Below are 20,716 nucleotides of genomic sequence, written 5' to 3' on the forward strand. Positions count from 1 at the left end.
ATTGCAAGACAATTATTTATTATTTATTATCTATAAATCAAATTAAGTAAAAAATTAAGTAAATACAAGTCCAAGTACAGGGCTTTGCAGGGAAACAACCTAAATCAACATTTTAGCCAAACTAAATCTAGCAAGAAAACAAAAGTGACGGAGGACAGAAGATTATTCCTCAGCAGATGGCCCTCCCACCCCGACACAAGTGTGACCTTCAGGGTGTCTAAATGCCAAAGGTGGCAGATGTTAGCTATTGATTCTCCACTTCATAGCTAGACAGGCACTGTTAACATTCACATGGGACATTGACCACATGGGGCATATTGATCTGCTGTGATGACAAAAGAACTCATTGATAATCCTGGGCTAATCAGCGTGCATGATCAGACACATAATCTGTCACACGTGGGCATCAACTTTCTAAAGCAAACAACTTTGAGTTTCAATTCAGATTTTTAATTTTAAGACACTGATTAAACAACCTTCAGACATTAAAACAGTTCCAGCTCTTCTGGCTAGTTAGCATTATTGAGGAATTACCTTTTTCTCTGATGCTTAAAGATTTAGCTTTAATGTTGAATGATACCTTAAATCAGTGAGACTCAAAAACTACAAATTAGATTTTACTTGAAAATTATCATCTTTCTCCAGCTGAAATGTGGTACACACCGATAATGATTGTCAAATGTTTGTCCGTGGTGGGAATACAGTTGTATCACTTTTATCTTTTAGGATAACGAAAAAAACACCGGACCACCTTCAAATGCATCCTGAGTGTGTCTTGAAATGTGCAAACCTTGTACTGCAGTTAGTCACTTGTGATGGGATTTCCTGGACACATTTCGCAACACAAGGTCTGACCAGTGTCAAAGAAACCAAATAAACTGAAAACGACAGCCGGGGTCTGTGCTGGTGTCTGTGCTGGTGTCTGTGCTGGTGTCTGTGCTACTGTGCTATGGACGGTGTCTGTGCTGGAGCCACTGAAGGTGATTATGCAAAGAAGAATCTGAATATGTGGCAAAACAAACTGCACATCTGCATCAAACAAAGTGTCAATCCGGTTCAATGCAGCAGTACAGGAGATCACTCCTATCGAAGCTGTCACATTTTACATTTGGTCTTTATAGTAACTCTTCAATGGACAGACAGGATTTTTTCCCCCCTTTAAAGTATTATTGAACTAAACTTAACTGAAATTAATGTTACATCAATCTACACTACATTTGACTCTTCCCTTCTAAAAGCGTCCACATCTGTCATCCTTGTACATTTACTTTTAAAAACATGTTTTACTTATTTAGAATTATGCAGAGTTGCAGTCATTTGTATCTCAGTTTTTCATATATATAGGGCTCCGTCTCACACAGTCAGCTATTGTTCCACCTACTATGCCCCCAGAGAAACCTTCAGCCCACTCAACCCAACTGTAGCTCGTCTCCCTGAAGACGACCAAGTGTGAAACCAAGCTGAAACGCGTGCTCATAACCACCACATGCTATCTGAGCCACTAACCCTGTGATGGTGAACAGCAGCCGTACTTCTGCTCAAGGATTTCACATTTTGCATCATCATGCCTCTTCTGTCTCATCCTCAGTAATGAAACGGCTATTTCTGCAGCGTGAATAGGGTAGTTAAGAAAAGAGGGTTCAAACACCATTCACAATGTACAAAATATCCTCACAGAGAACATGTTGCTCTCTATAAACGGTAGTACAACAGAATCCCAAACAAATGATACATAATATTAGGTTTAATATTATTTATTTGTTTTTAGATGTGATTGTATTTGTCAAAGCAGTGTCCCTGCAACTGAAGTCCTGCTCAAAGGCACTTCAACAAAGTTGGAGCTTTTATTTTCTTCCCAATGCTGCCCTCTTCTGGTCTGAAGACTGAAGTGCAGGCATGCAGGAGACGATACAAGAAAGAATATGAGAAATATCATGAACGTATTTTTGATTTAAAAAGGGCTTTAAATACCACTCAAGAATAAATACCATGAGTCTCAAAGAAAATAAACAGACCTGCTGAAAAATAAAATAAGACTAAAACCGTTGTGTTTTATAATCAATTTAGACAAAAACATATTCACAGTCTGGTTAAATGTATAACTTTTTTTAAAACTTTTATTCTTAACTGTTGTAGGAAAATGTAAAAATATCTTCTTCATAATGCATATTTACATTTTTGAATCCATAAAATAAACTATACATTCTATGATGATGTAAATTGCACCAATAATTTCAACTGCAACAGCTTATTAAAACAAAAACAACACAATGACATCTAATCGGATTTTTAAAGAAGTCGTGTGTAGTTAAAGCACTATAGATCTATAATAGTATCTCAATCCCAAATCCTTCTGGAGAAAAGTGGAAAAAAGGGACCGTTGTGAAGTGACCGGAGCAAGCAAGAAGCGAAAGATGAATGAACAAGTGTAGAAAACACATAATACTGCACTACCACTGTCATTTTAGTCTGCACTATCTTGAAATGCTTCGTCTTCGTACAAGTCCTCCAGCTCTCCGTCTCTGCTGCCCTCCCTGCTGGCTTTACTGTGGATGAAAAAGCTTGTTAATGGATTTTAAGGTCTTGTGTAAGTTTGGAGATGAGAGAGAGATGAGGAAAGGGAGAGGGGAGGGGTGACACTGGACTAATGCTGCCATCGAGAGCATGTCCTCGACGACACAGCCTGTCAACTTTCATCCACTCTACCCTCAAGAGGACAAAAGACAGGAAAGCAAAGACAAAGCACTCGATCAGAAAATACTTTTATTTCAGGTGCAGCTTTGTTTTGTCTGTCTCAAATCCTCTAAAGGTTGAACAAACGACTGGTGAGCTGCGCTAAGCACAAAGCATGTGAGCTCAGCCTGCATGCTTTTAGACAATTTACCTCAAGAAAGGATGAGACAGAAGCGAAGACCCCTGTAAGCCCCAAGAACCACTGCAAGAAGGAGATGTGATGTTCAAGCGAGGGTTTATGATCTCTGTTAACCAGCAACAGCTTTTCATTAAATATGTATAAATATGTATTAGTGCCTCTTTGCCTTTGAGTTACACGTGAAAACAGTCTGTAATATTTGCATAGTTACGGTCAAGTTGATCACAATGTTTCTTTTATTCTTTTATCATTATGCAATAAACTGAGCTGCAAGTCTGCTTTTAAACGTTTGCTATTTTACATGAACATGAAGAAGATACGAAAGAATTATTGAACTTATTTTATATGATTTTTTTGACAGTCACATTATAGATTCTAAACATTACTTCTGTTGGTGGGTCAACAAAACTGGCAGTGAGCGCCGCCACTCTATGAAGCCGAACAGCCACATTATGCAAGGGTAAATATAGTATTTTAAAACGTTATAGTTATCATAAAGACAGTTACAGAACCATCTGGGTCTGTATGAGAATGAACTGTAAACGTAAATTTGGTATTTTAAGGCCAAAGACAGTGAAGTGGGAACTTTAACACAATCGAATATATCAATATAAAAACACCTTGCTCTTCTAAGTGAAATGCCAAATGTTTTAAGGCTCATGAGCAGCGACAACAAAACCGTTATCAAATTCCCAGCAGCTGTTTTCAGTTGGACGCCACCTGTGCCAGTGGGATTGTGTGTCAGAGAGAGGGTAGTGAGCGTGCTGCCGGTGGCTGTGAGTGCGGAGGAGGACGTGGCTGCAGCGCCACATCTCCTCACGTGGAGGTGTAATTAGCTGTCCCCCTCACACACCACACCATCTGCTTATTGTGAAACAAACGAGCTTATCCCAACAGGGCCGCTGCTTTTATCTTCTCTGGTTTGTGTTGCTCATTTAAGGACGAAGGCACACAAACGTAAAAGCCTGTTAGGACTCCGAGGTAAATGAATAAATGCAGTATGTGAAAGACACTCCACATGTGGAGTAGGAAGCCGGTCTATTTTTAATATGAGTATCAGCCTGCTGCTTTGCTTTGTTAGATGCCTAATCGCAGAGCTGGCAGCCGGGCAGAGCGAAGCAGACGGGATTTGCAGAGAGGGCCACTTACGTAAGGAGACCTCCAGGGGCGGACATGGACCTCTCTGCTCGTCTGCCCTGAACCTCGAAGGGATTACTGAAAGAGCGCTTCCTCAGCATGGACTTCACAAGAATCTGGAGTGGACAGAGAGAACATAAAGGACCATTCCACTTGAGTCAAAAAAAGGAAAATAAATTAGGCATTGATTGAAAGCGGTTTAAAATATATATATATATATATATATATATATATATATATATATATATATATATATATATATATATATATATATATTAAGATTTCTCCTTGTACTTTAGTGGCATCTCGTAGATCTCGTAGATGATCCCAATCCAGTCGTCGATAGTGGGGGGTTCTACTTTCAACCATTTCCTTGTAAGACATTTCTTACTGGATGCCAACAGTATAGTCAGCAGTTTTTTGTCTTTTCCATTCCACGTTTCGAACATTATGTCACCCAAAAATAACGTTTCACAATTCAATGGCATGGTTACATTAAACATATTCTCCTCATGCATCTGTATCTCCTTCCAAAAAGGTCTTATAACTTGGCAGTCCCAAAAAATATGGAACAGTACATTTTAAAGAAAACCCTGTGAGTAATCCGCTGAAAGAGGAAAATATAAATGATGACATCTGACAGAGGGTTAGGGCCGGTGTCTCCTGGTCGCCGGGTCACAGGCGGGAGACGCCACTCACCACGGTGGAAAGGCTGGGGATGAGTTTGACGCTGTTCTGCACCTCCTCGTCGGTGACCTCCACCTCCGTGCAGTGCTCCTCCTCCAGAGGGAGAAGGTTCAGGCCGTTCTCCGTCACCCACGGGTGGAGCTGCAACCACAGCGCACACTTATAAACGCGTCCGTTATTGGAATGTGACGTAACTGTTCTCAGGCTCACCTTCACTTCAGGGATGGTGATTCTTGTCGTGGGGTCTTTCTCTAGCATCTTTTCAATGAGGTCTTTCAGTTCACTGCTTATCAACGGACTGTTAACGCAACGGAAGGGACGAAACACATGAAGACAAGACTATAAAAAATAACTACGTTTTCAGTCACTTCACACAGTTGATTTAGTTTTCTGCTAATTTAAGTGATTTTGAAATGAAGGACTCATAATGTTATGAGAGTGTTTGCTTCCATCTAGGGCTGGGCGATATGGACCAAAAGTCATATCTCGATATTTTCTAGCTGAATGGCGATACTCGATATATATCTCAATATTTTTTCTGTGCCATAATTGGGGTTTCCCCCAAAGCATTATAGCATAGCATCTCTGTTAGCTTAATTTTTTTCTGAGGCAAACCCTTAAAAAAACAGTCAGTTTTAATACAATGCCTCGTGCCAAATGTCACACAGTACATTTATTAACAGAGGTCTGCACAATATCAAAAATGTATAAAACAAATGAAATAAAAATAAACTGCCTGCATATATAGAATAAAAATGCTTCTTGAATAAAATAAAACAAATATCCCTTTCCTGCATAACAATTAAATTAAAATACACTGTGCAATTAACACAATGTAGACAGTAACAGGAAGACTTTTCCACTGACGTTGACAGTTGTGCAAATAACAAAACATTTGTGCAAATCTCAAATAAAACATTCAAGTCAATTTGTCACAAAATAAGCTATATCAAAATAAAAAAAATAAAAATTATTATTATTATTTTTTTTTAAATCGATATAAACGATATTGTCTCGTACCATATCGCGTTTGAAAATATATCGATATATATTAAAATCTCGATATATCGCCCAGCCCTACTTCCATCCTTGATTCTCATCCTTTTTTTGAATTAATGTCCCCTCACCTCATCTTGTTCCTGTTGCTGCCCTCTCACCCCCATCCCCTCCTTTTGCATCACCACCCTCAAACACGCACACTTGTCCCTTATATCCTCCAGATTTATGAGGAAACTACACACAGTGACCTTTGAGTGGACCCGTGTGACACCTTCCTCCTGGAGCCTCGCCCCGTTCATTTGACCTTTCAAGTGCACCAGGTAGAAGATAACGTGACAGAAACACAACATGTCCCTTAAAGCAGCATCAGCATCCAACCAAACTCTAGGACTGTTGTGATTAACTCAGTGAGCATCAGCACACAGCTGGAGACGCTGAAATGCCTCATCATTACGGTTGTCTGAGTCAGCCATGCGGTGCATGGGCCTTCATTTGATTTATGGCTCAGATTGATTAATGTAGTTCATCAAGATGAGTAGTTATTTATCACCAAGCAGCCACATTTGTATATGTGCAGGTGAAGGATTAAACTCAGATCTAACTTGCTCGATCGTGCACTTGATTTCCGCAATGTTGTTTGATTGTAATTCGATATCAAAGCTTCAAATAGCAGCTGAGCTTTCGTGCATGTAGATTGGTCGTGCAGTGTTGACGTGCTGTCAAAGTCCACTCTTGCCTGTCCGCCGTCACTCTGACAGCTCTCGTTGCTGCTTAAAGGGCTTTGTTCATAGACGTTGCTATGGAAACCCTTTACCAGCAGTGTGTAAGAAGAAGTCAGAGCACCAGCAGCATGAAAATATTAAAATCCTTCGCATAAAGACATTGGAAGAAATTGACAGAAACTTAAAAGTTGTGATGAATAACTGCAACTTACACCCAACATTTATGCTTGAATGCCTCTTTTTTAGCTACTTCATTCACAGCAAAAGGATGGACAAAAAAAAACTGCTTTTACTTTAAATGTAACACTTTCATTACCACAGGCTGAAAAATTAAGTGGACATGGATAAGTTTGATGTAATTTGTGTTCATTTTTTTTTTCCTGTCTCATAATAAATCAAGAGGAGTAAAGTTAATGATTGGACTTCAGTTTGTGAGTTGGCAGACAACGAGAACTACTAAAAATGCTTCTTTGGTCGGAAAAGACGGGACCTGTGACACCACGTAAAACACCTAACCTGTCAAATGTAGCAGAGGCAGTCTGACAGCAAGAGCACGTGTGTCTGTCCATGAAAGTGGCTTACAGGTGTTTACTAATGTTGCACAAGCTGCAAGATGTTTTTTTTGTTTGAATTATGTTAAATGCTCCACATTTGAAATAATTTTGCTTAGCAGTAGGCTACAGCAAATCCCCATCTCCAAAGAGCTGAATGGATACACTTTTATTTGAGCCTAAAACACAGAAACTTTAGAAAGTCAGTGCCTTTTACTTGAGAGAATGTGTAAACCTGGAGACTGCTTACGTGTCTGGAAACTCCACGAGTTTGTTCTTGATCTTGTTGTGCAGAGAAACAATGTACTCATCATAAAAAGGGCACTGCAGAAGGATAAACAAAGTAAAAGGATTCAAACGTTGAATTTCCGTGTTATTCTGGCCTCTAACTACAGGAATCCTGCTGCGATCTCACCGTCCCAAAGACGAAACAGTACAGCGTGACTCCCATGGCCCAAACGTCTAGGGCCTGTGGAGCCAACACACAAACTGTGACATCATAGAAGCAGTATTAAAACAACCCTAAAACCCACGGATGGCTGTGTCACCTTTCCACTGAAGCTCTGCTGGTGTTCGGTCATCGTCTCCGGAGCCATGAAGGCCGGCGTCCCCGCCGTGCTGTACAGGAGGGCGTCCGTCCCCTCAAACTCGTTGCTCACGCCAAAGTCTGCGATCTTGACGTGACCGTCGTCGCCCAGCAGCAGGTTGGAGGGTTTAATGTCTCTGTGGATGATCTTCTGGTAGTGCACTACACAAGAAAGAAGATCAGCTACTGTTAATTCACTAAAAAAAAACACCAAGCTCTGTCAAGATTAAAGGAACATGTAGATTTGACATGCATAATGTTTTCTCTATGAAAAGTCAATTCTAATATTATCTAAAAGCAGAGTCAGTGTAAATGTTTGGGTTTCTTTAAGGTGGCGCTAAGGTGAAAAAAGTTAAAAACACAAACAAATTGACTATAAAACACTTTAAAGGCAAGGTAAGCCATTTTTGCTTGACATGATGTACGTTGATATTTCAGCTCAGGAGGAAAAGCCTCCCAATCATGAACTATCCCACCCTAAAAGTAGCTCTTAACAGGGAGTCCTGCTTATCAAATAACGTGTTTACTGAGTTCCCCTCTTATCCATTCACTTCTGTTTATCCCTATTTGGGTCATAGGGGAAGCATCTTGAGTACTGAGTACATCCAAGATTCATCCCCTAAGGCAGTGGTTCCCAACCTTTTTTCCTTGGAGCCCCCCCTACTTGTGTCTAAGACCAGCCAGGCCCCCTGACCCATACGCACTAGCACCAAAATAGTCTTTAAAGGAGCTTGAGGCCGGATTGAGGCAGGATTTATGAAAAAAATTCGTATACGTTTTAAGTTTTCTAGTAATAATGTCAGATGAAGCTGCAATTCGTGCCCAAATTTCCCGCGCTGTCCTGCGGATGTGACGTCACTTGACGCTGCATGTACGTTCTCCCCATTCTCCCGTGCCGGCTTCACTGTTGGCTGCAGTACCCCCAACGGCCGTCGTGGTGAAGGGTGGCGCTAGAGAGTCTCATTTCTTAAAAGGAGCCTCATGCTCCTTTAATACTATTGAAAAAATGAACATTAATTATCTTTTTTTGATACATTTCTCTTTGGTTTACTCTGTATACATATGACTTTGTTTTTCTCCAATGTCACCAATGTATAAAATACGCACAAAAGGACATAAAAGGACAGAAAAATATTTCTGAAAAATGTTTCTTTTAATATTAGACCAACATTTTTTTTTTTTTTTTTTTTTTTTTTTTTTTTTTATTGATCTTTTTATAGGAAACAACATACAATGAAAACATGGAAATCTGTAGTCAAACACACGCATTATACATTGTCTCCTTTTTTTTTTTTTTTTTTAAAACACACAAAACCTAACTAAGGAACAGAGTCTCTGTAGCGTTAAATAATAAATAAACAGATGAGCAAGAAATGATCAAAGGAGGAAAGTAATGTATGAGCAAAAATGCATACAAAAAACAAATGCAGTGGTGAATGTAGATGCCCATAAGTGATATCCCATTAACTGGAAATAAATAAAACATAAAAAAAAACAAATTAAGGAGATGAAAAGAAAATTAAGGGAGGGGGGGGGTCAGTCGGTGGGTAGAGTCTTCAACGCGGTAAAGTGGTCTATGAAAGATTGCCATTTGCGAACGAATTTAGCTGCGTTGCCTTTTAAAGAGTATCTCACCTTCTCCAATTTAAGAAAAAACATAACATCACTAAGCCAAATAGAAATAGACGGGGACTTGGGGGATTTCCATAGAAGTAAGATACGACGTCTTGCTAAAAGGGATGTGAAAGCCAATACTTCTGACTGTGTGGGGCTGATATGTGAGGAGTCAACAGTGAGTCCGAATATTGCTAAGAGAGGGGCCATAACAACTTTTTTACCCAGAACTTTAGACATGATCACAGAATAATCACTCCAAAATTTCTGTAACCTAGGACAGGAGAAAAACATATGACTTAAATTGCATGGAGAACCCTGGCATCTGTCGCATAGGTCTGCAACATTCGGATATATTTCCGATAATCGGGATTTTGATAGGTGGGCTCTATGCAGCACCTTAAATTGAATAAGTTCAAATCTAGCGCAAGGCGTGCTAGATCGTATGCTACGGATAGCTTTATCCCACAGCTCCCCTGTGAAGTCAAGGCCCAACTCTCGTCCCCAGCCCTCCCGAGCTTTATCTACAGAATGATCATCAAATGTCATACACAGTGCATATATCTTAGATATCAGAGACTTTTGACTGAGTTTCATTGTTAGAAGATCATCCCACGGTTGGTTAGCAGGAAGGGAAGGGAAGCATGGAAACAGAGCAGAGGCGCAGTGTCGAAGCTGGAAGTAGCGAAACAAATGGGAGGCAGGCAAATTGAACTTTGACCTCAGATCTGAAAATGTGGAAAAGATACCATCCTTATATAGATCCCTGAAGTGCTTAATGCCCCGGTTGTACCAAATCATAAAAGTGGTGTCTACTAGTGATGGAGGGAACAGATGATTCTTAGTAACAGGTGTATAGATGGATGGAGAAGCAAATTTAAAGTGGCGCCTAAACTGTGACCAAATCTTAAGGGAGGAAAGCACCACAGGGCTATTTGTAAACTTAGAGGGATTCAATGGTAAAGAGGAGGAGAGTAGGGCCGTTACAGAGGATGAAGAGAGTGACTGAGCCTCCAATCTGCACCATAATAACTCAGGAGACTGAAGCCAATAAATTCGTTTGTGAATATGCGCTGACCAATAGTAAAGCATAAAGTTTGGTAGTGCTAGACCCCCATTAAATTTAAATTTTTGGAGAAGCGAATACCTCACTCTGGGTGTCTTACCGGCCCATAAAAAGTTGGAAACAATTTGGTCAAGTGATTTAAAAAAAGATTTTGGTAGAAATAAAGGAGTGCATTGGAACAAAAAAAGAAATTTAGGCAATACAGTCATTTTCACTGTGTTAATTCTTCCTATCAGTGACAATGGTAGGGAGTTCCACCTCTGTAAGTCCGCCTTCACTCGAGTTACCAGTGAGGAAAAATTAGCGGTGAAAAGAGAGGGCAGAGTGCGGGTCACATTAATCCCTAAGTATCTAAAGCCTGACGGGCTGAGTTTAAAGGGGATATCAGATTGTTTGAGTTGTAAAGCAGAGGAGTTTATGGGGAAGCATTCACACTTGTGAAGATTGACCTTATAGCCGGAGAAGGATCCATAATTCTTCAACAGAGATAATATTGGTGCGATGCTGGTTAAAGGGTCAGATACATATAAAAGGAGGTCGTCTGCATAAAGTGACAATTTAAGTTCCACATTGGACCTAGAGACTCCGCGAAATAGAGGAAGAGTTCTTAAAGCAATTGAAAGTGGTTCGACGGATAGAGCGAATAGCAAAGGGGAGAGAGGGCAGCCCTGTCTCGTGCCACGTGATAATGTAAAATAAGTGGAGTAGTTGTCATTGGTGTGAATGCTGGCCTGAGGGGAAGTGTAAAGAAGTCTAATCCACGATATAAACCTGTGTCCAAATCCGAATTTATGAAGTGTTGCAAAAAGATAGTTAAATTCGACATGATCAAAAGCTTTCTCAGCATCAATTGCGATAACAACTTCAGGGAGTGGAGAAGAATCTTTAGAGAGAATCACATTAAGAAGTGTACGAACATTATAGAAGAGCTGGCGTCCCTTGATGAAACCATTCTGCTCCTCAGATATGATGCTAGGAAGGATCTTATCAAGACGAATTGCTAGTGCTTTGGCTAAAATTTTGACATCTACATTCAGTAAAGACAAGGGCCTATAAGAAGTGCATGATTCAGGGTCCTTGTCCTTCTTCAAAAGGAGGGCAATAGACGCCTGCATTAAAGAGGGAGGCAATGAGCCATGATCAAGGGACTCATTGTACATTGAAAGTAAAAGAGGGGCTAATTTGTCTTTGAATTTTTTGAAAAACTCAGCTCCGAACCCATCGGGACCAGGGGCCTTGTTGCTTTGCGTAGCTTCAATGGCGGCAGCAATTTCTTGCAAGCTGAAAGGAGCATCGAGGCCATTAGCCACATCCAAATTAATAGTAGGGACAGTGATATTATCAAGAAAGGAGGTCATTTCTGCTGTGTCAAGTGGAGATTCTGACTCATAGAGAGAGGAGTAGTATGATTTAAAAATTGTGTTGATGGCGATTGGATCGGTGGTAAGTGTGCCATTAGAATCTCTAATGCTGGGAATCAGTCTCGACGTTGCTTGCCTTTTTAATTGGTGAGCCAATAACCTGCTTGGTTTATCGCCGTGTTCATAATAGTTGGCATGAGCGCGTAATAGGAGCCGTTCAGAATCGGCTGTCGCTATAAGATCGAATTTTGACTGCAAATCAAGCCGTTGTTTCAGTAAACTCGGACTCGGGTTAACTGAGTTTAGTCTGTCTGTGTCCTGAATTTTAGATGTGAGCTCCTGTAATTTAGCCCTGCGGATTTTACTGGCGTATGCTGAATAAGAGATAATCTGTCCTCGCAAATATGCTTTGAGTGATTCCCATACTAGCGAAAAACTGGTAGAATCTGTTTTGTTTAATGCAATGAAATCATCTATTGAAGCAGATATAGAAACATTAAATGCATCGTCGGATAAAAGCAATGGATTAAACCTCCAGGGAGAAGAAAAACGGGGGCGCTCAGACCATGTTATATTCAAAGTTAGAGGGGCGTGATCCGAAATAACAATTGGGTGGTATACGACAGAAGTAACTTTGGGGAGAAGAGAGCCATCAACAAAAAAATAGTCAATACGTGAATATGACTGATGTACTTGTGAAAAAAAAGAGAATTCCTTATCTCCAGGATGTGAGACCCTCCACGGATCAACAAGCCCGTTCTTGACTGTAAAATCGGTAATAGATTTTGACATAGAGGATTGAGTCAAAGTACGAGGATTCGAACGGTCCAAAGAAGGATTAATAACACAATTCAGATCACCGCCCAGTATTGTAATATGCGTATTTAAGAAAGGGAGGTTGCCAAACAGCCTATCCGTAAAATTGGGGTCATCAAAATTAGGGGCATATATATTCACCAACAATACAGGGTTACAGTATAGAGTGCCCGCAACAATAAGATATCTACCATTCTTATCGGATATTGTCCTGGAGACGGAGAAATTGACTCTTTTGTTGATCAAAATTGCTACTCCTCTAGACCTAGAATCAAAATTTGAATGAAAAATATCACCCACCCAAGCTCGTTTGAGTCTGAAATGATCTTTATTTCGCAAATGAGTTTCCTGAAGGAAAGCTATGTCAGTGTCCAGGCGTTTCAAATGTGAAAAAATCTTTGATCGCTTAATTGGATTATTCACACCTTTCACATTCCAGCTAGTGAATGTAATGTTTGATCCAGTATCAGGCTTGCGCAGATTACGATCGTTCATAGGCATTCTCTGAGAGAAAATAAGACCGACTCACCCACCACCAGAGGAGATATAAGGAAAAGAGGTAAAAGGGAAAACCAAAACAAACAAAACTCAGGAGTATATACATACCTACAGAGACAAAAAGCCAACATCCCATAACCCCCGCCCACCCACCCAACGCACATTAGATGATCCCATCCCCAAACGATGGAAACAGCCGTGCTGGCTTCAAAGGAAGCCATTCTCGAAAAGAGATGCTTTCGACTATAAAGCTAAATACAAAAACAAAAACAAAATTAGCTCCTGCAGAGTTAAAACCTTAAAAAAAAAATAAAATAAAATATGAGGCATATGAAACCATCAATCTGAGGCATTCTGACGATCGCTGTCTTGTCAGGGTAACAACAAACGTAAATTAAGGAGATCTTTGGCCTATAGAACAATAATATATACATATATGCACTCACACACCCACACAGACACGCACACACATGCACACAATTTAAGCAAAGACAGGGGTGTGTGCATATTTTCTAATCAAGGCATCATACCATAGAAATGATTAGGCCATCAATTTAAAACGGTGTTGTTCCCATTGATAGTTAGAAGAGAAAAGAAAAAAAAATTAATAAATAAATAAAAAATAAAAAATAAAAAATTACGACATAAAGTCCCATTTTCTGAATTGACTCAGTCACTCACCCCGGGCCAGAGTCCCGCACGGACATCAAGCTGGATAAATCGTCCCAGAAAACTAGCTGGTAGTCACTTTTTTTATTTTCCTGATGAATGCCAGGGCTTCATCTGGCGACGTGAAGTCCCGCTGCTGGCCGTCATGGGTTACACGCAGCCGTGCGGGATACAGCAATCCATACCGGACTCCTTCAATCTCCCGCAGCTGACGGCGCACGTCATTAAAGGCAGCGCGCGCCCGCGCTGTCTTGGCTGTGTGGTCCGGGAACACGGAGATGCTCATACCCCGGACATTGATCTGCTGCCGCTCTCTCGCCTTTCTCAGGATGTCAGCGCAGTCGGTGTAATAATGGAGCCTTGCCACTATTGCGCGGGGCCGCTCCCCGGGCTTCGGTCTCGGCATGAGGGTGCGGTGCGCTCTATCCACCACCGGCTCTGCGTCGAGGGAGAAGGCTTCCGCCAATAGCCTGGAAACACCGGCTGCAGATGAAGAGTCAGGATCCTCCTCCGGGACGCCAATAATCCGTACGTTCTGCCGACGAGACCTTGACTCCAAATCCTCGCATCTGTCCTCCAGCCTCACATATTCTTTCGACAAGTGATCCACTTTTTTCTGGAGAGCAACGATGTCGTCTGAGCAGCTTGAGAGCGAGAGCTCGATCCCAGCGACCGTGGTCGCGAGACCCGCGACGTCCGCCTTCATGGAGGAAATACTGCCAGAAAGATCGGCTTTAAGAGAAAGCAGCTCGGACTTAATGGACGTTAAATTCTCGGTAAGTGCTGCCTGAAGCTCTGACCGAAATATAGCTGCAACATCATTGCGGAGAGCGGAGAGGAGTTCGGTTTTAAGCCGGCTGAACTCCGCAGCTGGAACCTGCGCAGCGCAGGTGCTCTCCGGAGGAGGAGAATCACCGCGGGGCGAGGAGACAGCATGAGCAGCAGGCCGCGGGTTAGCTGGAGGGTTATTCCCCGCTTTAATGGACTTTGGAGGCATTTCCGTGGTAAGTTGTCGAAGTAACCGCGTTGAAAATAATTTAGTTAAAACCAAAGCCGTGGGAGTGATGCAAAAAGTGCCTATAAATGTTGAATTAAAATTAACTCTGCAGGAGCTCCGCTAATCACGTCTCACCCCATGTACAGCTAAGCCGGAAGCCCCTAGACCAACATTTTTTAACATTTTTCCTTTAACAACCTGTCGAAGTAGATTAAATGTTGAATAATGATATAATAATAAGGAATGAAATCATTTCCTGTGTTTGTCACCAGTGTATAAAAAACACAAAAAATATTCAAGACATTCATAAATTATTCCTAACAATGTCTTATGAATGACTCATTCACAAATATAATTTTTACAACTGCATAATTTCAAAGCAGACAAAGTTTCGCGCCCCCCCAAGATCTCTGGCGCCCCCCCAGGGGGGGCCCGGACCCCAGGTTGGGAGACACTGCCCTAAGGTGTCCCACACCAGCTAGAGATATAATCTCTACTGACTCTTGCTTCCCAAGAAATCACTTTGAAACATAAGAATCCACACATATGCAGTCACCGGGTTCATGATTGGATCATTATTTAATTTCTGTCTTTAAAGGATCTTTAAGGATCTCTATTAAAAGGATGAGGCGACTTACAGTATTCTATTCCCAGGACGACGTCTCTGAAGTAGAAGCGAGCCTGCTCCTCCGTTAGAGGGGTTTCTGTGGGCACCTCCATCACCGGCCTGGTCCACATGTGAGGGGCAGCCAACAACATCTGACATCAACACTTCACCGCATCTCATTACAGCTTCACCACTTCCTACGCTTATACACTGATGCAGAAAAACATACCCTTTTGTCATCAATTCGAAGGCTTAAAGACAAAACAATGGGATTTGAATTACACCTATGATGAAACATTATTGCAGCTGCAAACAGACGAGTGATTCCCTACCCATGTGGAGTCCGTCTTCATCAGGATCATCGAGCACCTGTAAGACATTAACTCAGCTGTATTCTAGTTGTATTTTTCTTATTTTATTTGTACAAAAGAAATCATTATTGTACTTGTGAGGGCTTTAAAGATAGATTTCACTTTTCTTTCTTTGCTCTCTTTTTTGCCTGAACTGATGTGATGCTGAGATAACACCAAAACGACCAGTTAGTAACCAGTTCAATCATGCTATGACTTTCCTGAACATGTGTTGAACTATGTCCTAATATTTAAACTTAATGGGCTGAATATTCAAAGCTAGAGTGTAACTGAAATGAATCAGGGTTAGGGAAAATTAAAAAATGAAATAAAAAAGAGGTCTGTTTCTTTGACCTACTCTGGAGCCTTGGGTTTCCACTCTACAGGCCTTCATTTTTCACCAAAACAAAGGAAAAGCTGTTTTTTCTCCCACCGTGTAACAGGTGTGAAGAAGCCCAGCTTCCACGTGCAGAAAACTGTCATTTAGTGTTGTAGTTTCTCTTTAAATTGCAGCAGCTTGAGACAAAGTCCTGGTAGTAGGATATAATGTTGAGCTTCCCATCACCATGGAAATCCCTATCTGCCTATCAGATCTAGCAGCTCAGCAGCAGCTTCCCTGATTTGTAAGACCTGATTTCGTAAACTCCTACAGACGATCATCTCAAACTCTTAAGACCGTAGGAAGACACCAGAGGCTAATTGCTGAGCCGGAAATCGCTTGGTCTCGTTGAACGTGTTGCATGTCCCACTGACCTCCACCAGCTTGACAACGTTATGGTGGTCCAGCTTCTTGAGGATGGCGATCTCCCTGTACACTCGCTCCAGGGGCATCGCCCCTTTGAGCGGCGTGTCCTGGTTTGACCCTGAAGGAGGCGGGCGGCCTGGACGTGCACAACCACACACTCAGCGTTTAAATAGGTACTCGTAATGTGTGGACATTTCACGAGGTTAAATTGTTACTCACGCAAAAATCCACACAGCCTCATCAGCCTCTTTTTTGACACCACTTTCATTGCCTAAAGAAATGGGATCAAGTCAATGACGATTGTAGACACGAACAGACGGTATCAATTTTAAAATAGCGTGAAAGCTTCAACTTACATAGTACTGTTCTGAGTATTCATTATAAGCCAACTTCACCACTCCATATGAACCCTGCAGGTTGGAGATAAAAGATCTTTACACACCATCACTCATGGATAAATGGTTTGCATCACACTGATTGATCACCTTTCCAATCTCCTTATTCATTTTATACTGGTTTAGCTGGACACAGTCCTGCAAAGGTTAAAGGGAAAGTTTAAGTCTCACAAGTATTAAGCTGAATTATGACAACAACTTCCAGTTTAAGACTCCTCACATCAGCGTCTGTGATGGACACGCGCTTGGTCTCAATGGTTCGCTGTCGGGCCATGCGGCTCCCTTTCTCCTGCAGCGATAACTTCCTGTCTGAGAGTGGAGCTCTGCTGCCGCTGCTGGTCCTGGGAGGCCCGGACCTGTAGCCGTTGGGCGGGGTCATGCGGCTGGCGCTCACATCCATGGAGGCCACCATGTCGGACAGCTCACCGTGGTGCTCAGAGTCCGGCTCTGCCCTGCAGACGGGCTCAGCACTCATGGTGGGAGGTCGGGTCGCGGTTCCCTCACAGCTGAACGACCCGCAGGTGACTCGGTGGAAGTGTTGGAGGATGCATCACTGCGCTGAGAGGTGTGGAGACAGGAATGGAAACGAGAACCAAAACTAAATAGGTGCTGATTTGAAGGACCGACAGACAAGAATCCAGATTCAAAACTCCGGAAAAAATGCATGAAATTCATTCTCTGAAGATTCATTTTCTGAAACCAGGATTTTTGTAAAAGCTGACCAATATCCTGGAGGTGAAGTGGATTTGAGTGTCTTCTTTTCCAACATGCTACATAAATTAGTTTCATTGTATGTTTACAGGTTTTCAGGGGTGCTATTGTATTTAATAGCAATTGTGGGGCGGACTGGCCCCACAAGCAATGTCACAGATCTTTATCAAAGCAGACAACTGTGGGACAATGACGAGGAGCATGAGCAACCAAAATTGTAAAATTAGAAGATGCAGGACAACATTTGGTCAGTCATCCCTTTCAGTGCTGGGTACACACCTATGGAATTCTTTACCACCAGAAATAAAATCCCAAACAGAATTAAGGATGTTTAGCGCCAAAGCTAAACATTGGCTTAAGCAGCAGCAGAAATGCGAACATTAACTTCTCTCAAGTCATTGTCAGTACAGTATTTTACTAATGTTTAATGTATTTAACTTGTGCATTTTTTAATCTAAATTTTGGAGCTATGTTCATTTGTTTATGATATCTGTTCCCTGCATTATTCACTGTATTTGTATTATTGTATTTTGTATTCAGTATCTTTTATCCTTCTTTTGCCTGACCAGGGACAAAGACTGCAAATTAGCTGAAGCTAGACGTCTTGTATGCATCACATTTTTCATTCTTTGTGACAATGTTGTATGTATCGTCCCTGTTAAATAACATTAAAATAAAATAAAATAATATTTATTTTTTATGAATATTGTATAAGGTATAGGTCTAGAAGCAACTTCACGGACGATAACAGCTGATCAACCTCATGGATGATGGAAGACATTTCTATTTAAGTGATGACAAACACATTAAATGAGCTGCTAATATTTAATCAGCAGTATTTGCAGCTACTTGCTAGTATTGATTTATTCTTCTAGACTTTTTTTCATTATTAATTATTTTCTTTACTGATTTTAAATAGAGCTCATATCTGGAAATGCATTGTTAGTTATTCAGGCACCAATTCTTATCAATAAAAAAAAAAACGTGTGCATTAAATAAAGTATAAACATAAAGTTTTTCTTTAATGTGAAAAAGTGCACCACCAGAAGCCGACCATGAACTACAAGCAACAGATATTACTTTACACGTGCACATGCTGTAAGACAGAAGGCCCACAGAGACGTCACCGCTCCACCTCATCCGACCTTTAGTCAAACGGCCCACGTGGGCCTGTTATGTATGAAGGCATCGCTCGTGTGCTTGTTTGCTGCTGTGCATCCCAGCCAGTAATCTTATTAGCATACAGCTGCAGCAGAAACACTGATAAGGTGTAAGGACTTTTTTCCTGAGTCTCAGGGAAAGAGCTTGTGTAATTTATAACATTTTTGACATCTTTGCTGTATTAAAGGCCCTTCTAATCCAACTCAATCAACCTCAATCTCAGGACTCTGAATTTACGTTAGGGACAACAGCAATCAGCTATTTAATAAGCAAATATGTTAAGTTAAATGTCTGCTGTAGGAAGGTATAAAGGGGATGTTTAATATGCAGTTTAAACAAGACTCTTTTAGTCACATAGATGGTTAACAGAGCTTTGACTTTTGCCAAATGCAACACAAGTTTGAGAATGAGAAAATGAACAAAAATAAAGGACATAACAGATTTCATCTTATGAGAACAGTCGAGCCTTAGGTAACATTCACCTCCCTATGAGCACAACTCACTCTTCCTACAACACGGTTCAAAGAACTGAAAAGCCTCTTATGTAACTTAGTGGAAGGCTTTAAAAGACTTGTAAATTCACAACATCTTTAAAAAACACTGGACTAGAACATAAGGCTCACACACAGCCTTTGAAAGTACATCCTGTTGCAAAGTGTCAAAAGGTGTTTGTTTAAACACATTTAAGGTTCCAGCATCCAAAAAAAAACAACCAAAAAAATGCTTAATGATTAGCAGAATTGTATTCATTATCCAGCCTCCTATTCACAAAATACACTGTGGATAAAATATGTGAAATAGTTTACTCACACAGAGGAGAAGTGTGGTCTTCAGGGCTGTTCAGGTGAGTGTGCATGTTTTGAGGTGGTGGAGCTCCTCTCAGTCTGCAGGACTTTCACTGAAGAGCGTCCAGGGACATCAGCAGAGCGCGTCTTAGGGATTAACTCTGGCCGCATATAGATGAGAGTTATTCTGAGGATGGCTGGCCAGCTGGCCCTGTTGACGGACGGGACAACACTAGACGGACACACGCGGGTCACAGCGCTACCACACACACTCTTATAAATGTCTTATTATGTCACTTTTTTTTTATCCAGTAGGGGCAACATCATAATTTCTACAAATTGTAGCACATTTATTTTATTCAATAATTAAATAACATTTGAGGCAAAATACATTAAATACATGTATTAACTACAATACAGCCACAAAGAAGTGATTGTTGAGTATCATCATTATAAAAAAAAACAATATTACACAAATTAATTAATTAAAGTATTTTTCAATTGAATTGGATTGAAATTGAACATTTTTGTTGTTATAAGCTTATGCATTGCGAAAAGATATCATATCTGCAATATTATAAGAATAGAGTATTATATTAAATGTGATTGGGGTTTTAAAACATTAAGTCTATGCATGTTATGCATTATGGCCACTTTTAAACCACTTATTGATATTAGCCTGTGGCAAGTATGGGGAAGTTACAGTTCCTTGAGTGACCACTGGGGATCTGACCCCAAGAATAAAACAATCTTTATTGAATCCCACGTTTAAATGCACCACTGTGCAGCAGAAATGTACATATAAAGCATGGTATAAAAGGAAAAACAAACAAACAAAAACAAAAGGAAAAAGAAAGACCATAAAAAGATAATAGGGAGAGAAATTCCCTTATCTGGTCAGATATTCCTACAGGAATTCAACCAGTTCAAACACTTGGAGACACTTACTATACCTGAACTAATCGTAACCAAACTCTTCCAGTGGCAGAAACCTTCTTATTTCCCGCAAATCTCATTCAAATAGTCTTTTTCTGTCTGAAATCATTTGGCCTTTTGAAGTTTGGCTAGATGTTACAGAAGAGTAATAGGGTCAGGCAGGTGAAAAATAAAAATATTTTAGAGGAGGAAGATTTTTTTTTTTCATTGTGCACTTCGAGAAAAAAGTCAAAATGTCGAGAAAAAAAGTCGAAATGCCGAGAAAAAAGTCGAAATGTTGAGAAAAAAAAGTCAAAATTTTGTGAATAAAGTTGAAATGTCGAGAAAAAAGTCGAAATGCCGAGATTAATGTTGAAATAAAATTTTGAGAAAAAAGTCGAAATGTTGAGAAAAAAGGCGAAATTTCGACTTTATATTTAATATATATATATTTTTTTTTTAAAAAGTCTCC

At 40.6% G+C, this 20,716-nt stretch overlaps 1 protein-coding gene across 3 annotated transcripts; it reads right to left on the bottom strand.

The window, feature by feature from the left end:
• Nucleotides 1-1,775: 1,775 nt before the first annotated feature.
• camkk1b (calcium/calmodulin-dependent protein kinase kinase 1, alpha b) lies at nucleotides 1,776-19,565 on the bottom strand. Of its 3 annotated transcripts, none has more exons than XM_061719644.1 (17): nucleotides 19,355-19,565; nucleotides 16,893-17,225; nucleotides 16,763-16,810; nucleotides 16,634-16,687; nucleotides 16,497-16,548; nucleotides 16,286-16,413; nucleotides 15,515-15,551; nucleotides 15,412-15,433; nucleotides 15,214-15,302; nucleotides 7,517-7,716; nucleotides 7,384-7,437; nucleotides 7,219-7,292; nucleotides 4,907-4,994; nucleotides 4,709-4,837; nucleotides 4,022-4,125; nucleotides 2,885-2,935; nucleotides 1,776-2,546 (listed from the first exon to the last, which is right to left on the bottom strand). In XM_061719644.1, the coding sequence occupies exons 2-17, from the start codon at nucleotides 17,145-17,147 to the stop codon at nucleotides 2,465-2,467; spliced, it is 1,467 nt and encodes a 488-aa protein (XP_061575628.1). In that variant the 5' UTR covers nucleotides 17,148-17,225; nucleotides 19,355-19,565; the 3' UTR covers nucleotides 1,776-2,464. The 3 variants fall into 3 exon arrangements, with proteins under 3 accessions (XP_061575628.1, XP_061575627.1, XP_061575629.1); XM_061719643.1 differs by having other exon boundaries at nucleotides 16,893-17,230; nucleotides 19,355-19,564; XM_061719645.1 differs by lacking the exon at nucleotides 2,885-2,935 and having other exon boundaries at nucleotides 16,893-17,230; nucleotides 19,355-19,564.
• Between the last annotated feature and the right edge of the window lie 1,151 nt (nucleotides 19,566-20,716).

Source organism: Cololabis saira, chromosome 4 (assembly GCF_033807715.1).
Source record: "Cololabis saira isolate AMF1-May2022 chromosome 4, fColSai1.1, whole genome shotgun sequence".
Lineage (NCBI taxonomy): Eukaryota > Metazoa > Chordata > Actinopteri > Beloniformes > Belonidae > Cololabis > Cololabis saira.

Bases quoted from the DNA above. Each gene is read 5' to 3' on its own strand.
- camkk1b (XM_061719644.1), bottom strand. From the start codon at position 17,147: ATGAGTGCTGAGCCCGTCTGCAGGGCAGAGCCGGACTCTGAGCACCAC. The intron at 4,126-4,708 runs GTGAGTGGCGTC...TGTCCACTCCAG, and splicing joins TCCCCAGCCTTTCCACCGTG to ATTCTTGTGAAGTCCATGCT. The intron at 2,936-4,021 runs GTAAGTGGCCCT...TCCTTCTTGCAG, and splicing joins GCCCCTGGAGGTCTCCTTAC to TGGTTCTTGGGGCTTACAGG.